The following is an 8,066-nucleotide window of genomic DNA, read 5'->3' as shown; positions in this document are numbered from 1 at the left end:
ACATCGCGCTGCTTCAGACAGAGCCATGGCAGCACCAACAAGACGTACCTGAAGCCAAAGAAACCAAGCGTAGCACTTGGGATAATGACGAACAAATCGGATCTCCCCAGTTCACTTACCAAGCCCCAGTGCCGATGCCGAGGAACTATGGCAAGCCCACCTCCGGCACCTTGGCCCCTCCCCGGCCCCGCCCTCCACCGATCGCACGCCGCTACCCCCGCGTTCCCGGCACGATACGAAAGGACATTCGTGAGGACACGAGCTTCTGGGACGCACATCGCAGGATTTGCGGAGGCGCTGTCGAAGTGCCCAGCGACAGGTTTCCGCCGGCCCGGTGGGATGTGATGTCTGGCGTTCGAGACCTCCTCGGAGCCGACCTTACAGTCGCCCAGGTCGGAGAGCTCATGAAGCACCCGTGGTGTCCTAAGAACATCAACTACAAGTTCGATGCGTATAGTCTCCGCAACGTCAATGCCCAAGGCCCGAGGAGAGAGGACGGCAAATTCGAAGACAACACAGACTGGCGCTCGAACCCAATGAACACTATCGAGTTTCGCGAAGCGGCGGGCTCCCTCGACATGGAGTGGATCGCGACTTGGGCGCGGATCTGCTGCCGGCTGCTCGAGTGGAGCCGGGACGCGGCGTCGGCCGAGTTCATGTGTGTGATTCAGCTGCTGGCGTGGGCCCAGGAGGAAGAGGGCGCAGAGTACGATGTTGTCGACTTTTTGATCGACCTGGGGCTCTTGAAGGAGGCGCGATTCTGCGAAGCGAGACTTCAGAAGGGGGGAACAGCGTGGTGGGAGTGTCTGAACCTCGGCATGCCCGGGCATGCTAACAGAGACATATCCAAGTGGGCAGAGAATGAGGGCGAAGACGAAGTGCCGTGGTCCCGCAGTGATGGTAACGCGAGTGCGTACCCTGGGGTTGGCGGTGAATCGTTCGAGGAGGGCAGATTCTACGGGATTGCCGGGGGTGGTTGGGGGAACGAGGGTGAGTATCAGGGTGCTGAGGGATGGGATGAAGACGAAGAAAAGGAGCTGGAGCCGCCCTATGATATGGAAAAGCTGCAGGGTCTTGGTGAGCCGGGCTGCCATCTTTTTGAGCTGGATGCTCTGGAGACTCAGATCACCCAACCGGATGGCGTCACTCCTAGCGGGGCTGTTGCGGGCGGCGGTGGTGCGGAGCAAGGTAAGTCGGCAGCGGCGCGGAGGTCTTCGGTGACGAGAGAGGAACGGTTCACGATTGAGTGATTGTGTAGTATGACTGATTTCAACCGGTAGGTCTTATCAAGGGGCGGGATGCTGAATCGGAGCCAGAATCGGAGTCGGAGTCGGAGTATGTCCGGGTCGAGAAGGGGTATCCCAAGAAAAACGTTGTGGACGAGGAGGACGGGTTTGAGATTGTGGAACCCGAGGAGTAATGTCGGGGCTCTGGACGGCGGATGAGATAGATGTGGACTGGTTTGGGTGTTACATTGGCTGGCGTTGTTTTACAGTAAAGAATGACCGTTCCTGAGGCTGTATTGTGCTCTCCGCAACTATAATTGTTATGCTTGAGTAAGGTTTAAGGATCACTGTTCGGTCAAGGAACTTGGATGCATTAGATCTTTGAAGAATGTATGACACCGAGTCAAATTTCTCTCTAAATGCTCGGCTCGTCCCTCCATCACCGTGTTATCTGGTCGGGCGGCGCCGACCTGGGTGAAATGGACATAGATGCACACTGGATGGAAATATGTGTACTTGCTTCATTTAGACTGTTTAAAGATTTTAATGTCTTCTTTATGATCTTCACTCTGTGACTTCCTTTAGGGTTTCTGGTGTCAAACGAAGTATCCGGATGCGTTTGTGTCCACAACATCGCTGTCTTGCCCTACCCGGTTGTCGATCTTCAGATATGTCAGGTATGTGCCGTTTGAGAAGACGCAGGACGGCGCCAGGCATCAGACGTAACTGTTCTCAAGCACAAACCTACCCCTGGCACTCTTCCGGCACTTCCCTAGCAAGAGTTCCATAGCATCTCACTTTCTTTTAACCGCCAGGGGCGCTCGCGCGAGACCGATCTCGGGTTGTCGGTTCTGACAATTAGAGCCGTTTTCACCTGAATTGACCAGTCGCCTACTCTGAAACCTTCCGCAATGTTCGAGGCTTTCGGAGTCAGGGGGCCGGGTTTCAATGTCATTGTTCATGGTCACGATCCGGGTCAGGGCTCTTGCTGAAGATCGCCGAACAAAGAGCCAGATTGCCCCACGGGCCGCTGTCGAAGTTTACCTGAGCTCTATTAAAGATGGGCACCGCTTGTTGGATACACCACTCGAGACACCGCTTCTTCTCTAACCTCGCTTTGGAATGGTAAGTAGCCACCAGAGCGGAATCCTACAACACATCTATAGGCCTCGTGACTTGCTCTCTCAGCCATGAGCCGCCAGGCATCACTTCCGCCGGGCTCGTCGATCCTAGATCGGCTCGCCTTCCTCCCCGCCGAACTCCAAGTCCAGATCCTCTTCGAGGTCCTCACGGTAAGCAGCCCCTGCGCCATGTCCCTCTTCGTCCCGGACTGGGGCGTCTGCTCGCACACCGCGAGCCCCGTAAACGCCATCTACGACCTGCAGCGGATCGACGTCTACATCAAAGGCGCGGCCGGCGTGAGAGGTAGGTTCGAGACCCGGGTGAAGCACGACGACCGCGACCACATATGGCTCCCGTTGATGGAGCAAGCCAACGCGGGCGCGCTGGTGAGGGAATTCAAGCGAAGGTTTCCTGCGGCGATGGAGCTGGCCCTGCAGGACCTCGAGCAGCGCCGTCTCCGGTCTTTCGAGCAGCTCTGGCCGAAGGGCCCGGACGATGAGATAGGTAGGTGCATGGCCGGCGGGGCGTTGGTGTTCCGTGAGTGCGACGGAACGGCTCGCGGGACGAGATGCGATGACGGTCTGGATACCGGAGGACCAACGCCGGCAGAAGGGGCGGTGCTGCCGCGGCATATGATGCTCAATGGCGTTCCGAGGGACCCATGGCAACAGCTCCGCCTGCGGCGGAACGCGCTCACGAAGTACAGGCTCGAAATGAGGATCTTTGTTGAACGAGGGGCGGAGCTGCTCGCGGTCGACTGGGCCGCCATGACACTGCTTGAGACGCTGTTCATCGACCTGCGGGCCTACGGGCGAGACCGGGACGGCGAGGACGGCATCCGGCTCGGAGCGGCGGGGATGGGCTGTCTTCAGCTCAGGTGCCTCGTTGTCGCGGGCTTGCGGAGCGATGCTAGGTACGCGAGGCCTGCAGGCTGGCGGGCTTGCGACTGGGAGGCCGATGAGACGGAGGTCGACGGCGGGGTGAACTGGGTCAAGGTGTTTCGCGGGGCCGTGCGGGAGGGTGGGAGGCTGGTGTTCGTCGACCGGCGGATGCTGGACATCAGCTGGGAGGCGTGGGGGATGAGAGCGGAAAAGGAGGGGCTCCTGGTTCTGGCCAAGCCCGAGGGCGACGGGGAGGTCAAGGACCAGAGCGAGGTTGTCGGAGAGTTTAGAGATGCAGCGTATCTGAGGCATGTTGATAGAGTGTTGAGTGAAGGTAAGTAGACCAAGTGTCGAGACCCCTGCCTCGGAATTTGTTTCGCCGGGCTTGCTGCTGGCCTCTTGAGCTTCGAGATCTCGAGGACGCCAAGGCCTCGCTCCACATCGTTCATCGGACCTCCTCCTGCGGGAGACGAACAACTGGCTTCATTCCTATCTGGTGAAAGCTAGAAACCCGCACTCCTTCTTATTGCTCTCCCTCGTCCATGCCGACCGTGTCCCTCAGCGCGCCAATGCGATGAGATACGCCTTTACTGTAATGCTATGTATACGTAGAATGCCTGACGATGCAGCTTTCTCGACGCCGGATGTTGCCTGCGCAGCATCGCGACGGCAAACCCCTTTCGCGCCCCTCGCACCTGTACTGCAACATCTCAATGCGAGGCTGGTGGGGTGAGGGTGCCCAGATAGATACCCAACCGGTTGCGAACTGCGACTGCGACGGTCGACATGGCGACGTTGTTGCACCCTTTCCACCCGACGAAAAACCTTGATGACTCTGCCACCGGTCCAGCCGACTCGCCTGTCGCGAATCCTCACAATGTGAAGTGGAGTCTTTTGACTCGGGTGTTCTGCATCTTTCTGTTAGCTCATCGTCCAAGCTCCACCCAGCCCTGGGGAGAAAGCCTTACAAACGATCTGACATATAGAGACGCAACAATATACGTGTTTGCGAGCCCGCGAACGACTAATTCGTGCCGGACCCGACGTGCTTATGTTCCCCTTCCTCCCCGAGCGCGGGGAGGAAGGGGGACTGGAGAAGATGTATCTCATTCACTTCTCGTCATTCTCAGCGTCATCGGCCAAGACGCGCATGCGCGAGGCCTCCTCTTCGGAGTCGCCCGGGGGAGGCTTGTTGGGCTTGATACCCTCGAGCTGGAGGTAGCGCACGAGGGTCTTTGTGGCACAGGTGACGCCGGCCTCGCGCTTGAGCTCGGCGTAAGAGACGGCGGGCTTCTCCTCGAGGACGCGCAGCAGGGTCTTGACGTCCCTGTCGGACAGGATACGGGGGCGGCCCGGGCGGGGGCGGTCGCGGCCGGCCTGCTGTAGGCGGTAGCGCGTGACGATGCCTTTGATGGAGGAGACAGGGACCTCCTCCTTGAGCGAGATCTCCTTTAGGGACATGCCGAGCTCCGAGAGGACGGCGATGCGGGCGCGCTTCTCGGGGGAGTACTGCGGCTTGCGGGGCTTGGGCTCCAGAGCGGCGCGGCGAGGCATGCTGGGCAGTGCAGAGCAGAGCAGAGCAGAGCAGAGCAGGGCTGGGCTGGGCTGGGCTGGGTTGAGCTGAGTGGTTATGTGAGGGGGTTTGATGGTTGGGTGATCAAGATGAAGCAGGGCAGAGCGGCTGTCGCTGAAAGCAAAGGGAGTGGGCGCAACTGAGTTGAGTTGAGGGGAGGGGGGAGACGGCGATGTCGAGATGAGATAAAGGTGTTGAAGTGTTGGAGAGGATTGAGAGAGAGAATGAGGGCGGAGGTCAAATTTTCGTTTTTTTTTCTCTTTCGCGCGGTTTCCCGGTGGCCGACCCACTTTCTCGGGGTGGATCAGGGGTGTAGCATTCGGGGTAGTGGATACGAGGGTCGAGGGCTCTCGGGGGGGAAGGACCAGTCGCGCCTTGTCTGGGGGAGAGGGACACAGAGGCTGTGTTTTCGTGTCTGATGTCGCGTGAAGAAGCAAGTTGAGCAAGAAAATATCGAAGGGGTGGGGGAGAAAAGAAAAAAACAACAAGACTCCTTTGTCTGCGTGCGAGTCTGACCACTCGTTCCTTTCCTCTCCTCTCCTTCTCTCTCTCTCTCCATCTCTCCCTCTTCCCCCTGGGCCCTCACTGTAATGTCCCCCTTTGTACCCTCGACTTTCCGCGGTCAGACGCGGTCTCAGACAGACCCGACTCGGGATTGCTCGGCTAAACCCCGTATCGAATCACTGCCCCCCGCGATAACAGTAATCCCGGTCACCCGCTGACACTAACACCAACCCCTCCCCCGGCGCCCCCCTTCCCTGCCAGATGGGATGGCAGACGGTCACCCGATATGGGTCCACTCTGCATTGCTTATTCTCGTCACTTCCGTCGCTCCTCCCTTATTCTCTTCTTCTTTTATTCGCCTTCTTTATTTCTTTTATTATTGTTTTCTTCTTTTTCCCCTCTTGTTTATTTTCTCTTCTCATTACGTGCCCCTGAGGCAGCGCGACGTCCGAGTGTCGCTCCAATCAAGAAGCAATCTTGAACGGCGAAAGTTTCCAGGCCGCTGCGTCATCTACTGTCACATGATGACGATGTTTCTCAACTTCTGTGGAACAACTTTCCAGATATGTCCTTACCATGGACGGGACGGAACTTCAGTTGAAACTTCTGAACATCAAGAACAACCGGGTTTCTTCTTTGGCTGCCACATGACCCTCGCTTAATCTCTATTCTCTAATTAGTTGAAGCCGGTTCGAGTTTGCCATTACCCTTCTTGGGGTGGATGGTTTGAGTGACAATTTGGAGGCCCACAGCTCCTGTAGAATAGACACATCTACGTGCTATCAACGACATCATGCTTTACACCACTGCAGCCTATGCCCCACGTTTCGAAGCAGGACGACAGCTGAGGGGTGGGGCTTGCAATCAAATGTGGCTCGAAAATTGAATGATAGCCGTGCCTGAGGTGCCAGAGGTGCTGAGTTTAGCTTAAAGAGAGTGGATGATCGATTGTGTAGGTATCGCCCACTCAGCCGAACCATACTTTGTTTGCTTTCAGCAAGCCCGTTTGTCACTATGGCATAGTGAAGTTTTGGCCGCAAAGCTCAGCCTGGTCACAAGCCTAGTCGAGAGGCAACCCACAGCGTGGCTACTTCTGTGGAATTTAAGCACTTCACACATAGATATTCCATACCTAGCTGTGCGCTCTAAGCTGTGATACAGTGCCTCCTTCAGACTTCAGAAGCGCTTCGCAAGTTCCTATTCCTTGTATGGCATAAAGGTATCAAGGATTCCCCGACTCCCAGTAAAAGGTCGTCCATGTTTGTGACAATCGTTCACTCTGCCTGAAGACCAACGTGTTTGGCACACCCCTATTCTGGGCAATCGCCAGGTGCTAATAGGTTACACTCTCGCCCTGATAGCATGTCGACTAGGATGATTCTGTGTTCCATGTTGAAGTGGGTTTTGCTTGACGTTTGTTCATGCATGGGCGCGCCGAAACTATTATTCTTCGCTCAGAACCGGGATCCTTAGGCCTCACGGCGTGTTGGACAGTTTGCATGCTTCAACCTTTCGTCCACTTACGCCAACCCCATTTTCGAATTCCTCTCATCCCTCAACTGTTTCCGAGTCCTTAGTGAGATATCACGCATCGTCTGAGAATACGACTTCACATTGCCGCCACCATAACTAGGAGCTGGTCTTCTTCGACATTTGCTCGAAGTCCATGAGCCTGGGTGAGCGAGATTCTCTGAAGTAAATTGACAATCGATACACGGGCAAGATAAACAACCGAATCCGAATTCAATATAGAGACAATGCCAGAAAAGAAACCCCAAATTTTTTTATTTTTTTTGGAGGACTTGCAGGTGGAAGAGGCATGATTGATGTAGCACGAACATCTTCTACAAGGGAACTATCTCTGTACAGTTGTTTCTTTACAAGTTAACCATCCTAGGGGTTGGGGGCTCCTTTTTATTACTTCTTCTACAACAGTGGGTTTTCGAACTTTATAGTGGTACAAACTGTTCAAAAAGGTGCACCAATGAAGGGTAAAGCTAGCGATTGCAGCAGTCGCTTTGGATGTGTAGATTTCTCCAGAGGGTCGTCTCGCTAGGTACCATGCTATATGTGAATCCATACTCGCACGTGCTCGGACTCGACTCATGTGTCCTTACATTACCGTACTTACAACATACGGAAAGAAGAGCCCGGGCCATGGTGCGCTCACCAATTTGGACCGACGGTATGGCCTGAACTGCCAGCCGGTGCAGTAAGTAGACGCGACCGCCGCTAAGCTCCATGTGGGGTCCGCCATGTTTTCCTCCAACTGCACGATTAAGAACAAAGGAGAGGACGACCGCTTCATAAAGCTCTCGGTGATTGCAGCTGCGGAGGGCCGCAGTTCTGCCGTCCGTAGAAGTGACCAAACAACTCTGGCAGTGTGAGTAGTGCGCTGTATCCACCAACAAGCGCTGGCTCTGGATACCGCACCTTTGATAGAACCAAGGGCAACACAAAAGACTTGTTCAACAGTAATGTTTTCCTCTTTGTCGGAGGGTACACGCGATAAGCCAGGATTGCAAAGAGTGTAACGGATGCTCGCCTGGTTTGTTTTCCGATTCGGTCGCTCTCTGTCAAGATACTGGTCCTGGCTGTCCAAAACTGCCAGACAGATATGTATCACTTGGCCATGGGTACAATGACCATGCCGAAGGGGGATGGATAGGCACTATGAGAGTAAATGGTACTTTGTAAGTATATAAGTGCCTGAGACGGGCACCTTGGCCCATGTAAACCGGCCCAGACCCCACCTCCCCC

The 8,066-nt window shown here is 55.6% G+C and overlaps 3 protein-coding genes across 3 annotated transcripts; 2 read left to right on the top strand and 1 right to left on the bottom strand.

The window, feature by feature from the left end:
- Positions 1–404: 404 nt before the first annotated feature.
- On the top strand, positions 405–1,420 carry CH63R_11623 (uncharacterized protein; the record flags this gene model as incomplete). Its single annotated transcript, XM_018306597.1, has 2 exons — positions 405–1,188; positions 1,281–1,420. The coding sequence occupies 2 exons, from the start codon at positions 405–407 to the stop codon at positions 1,418–1,420; spliced, it is 924 nt and encodes a 307-aa protein (XP_018153438.1).
- Positions 1,421–2,416: 996 nt separating this feature from the next.
- CH63R_11622 (Urea transport protein) lies at positions 2,417–3,571 on the top strand (the record flags this gene model as incomplete). Its single annotated transcript, XM_018306596.1, has 1 exon — positions 2,417–3,571. One exon carries the CDS (start codon positions 2,417–2,419, stop codon positions 3,569–3,571), a length of 1,155 nt encoding a protein of 384 aa, XP_018153437.1.
- A 768-nt stretch (positions 3,572–4,339) lies between these two features.
- CH63R_11621 (Transposase) lies at positions 4,340–4,783 on the bottom strand (the record flags this gene model as incomplete). Its single annotated transcript, XM_018306595.1, has 1 exon — positions 4,340–4,783. The coding sequence occupies one exon, from the start codon at positions 4,781–4,783 to the stop codon at positions 4,340–4,342; it is 444 nt and encodes a 147-aa protein (XP_018153436.1).
- Positions 4,784–8,066: the final 3,283 nt, after the last annotated feature.

Source organism: Colletotrichum higginsianum, chromosome 8 (assembly GCF_001672515.1).
Source record: "Colletotrichum higginsianum IMI 349063 chromosome 8, whole genome shotgun sequence".
NCBI lineage: Eukaryota > Fungi > Ascomycota > Sordariomycetes > Glomerellales > Glomerellaceae > Colletotrichum > Colletotrichum higginsianum.
The sequence above is the reverse complement of the archived record's forward strand: the minus strand, read 5'-3'. Positions and strand labels throughout refer to the sequence as shown.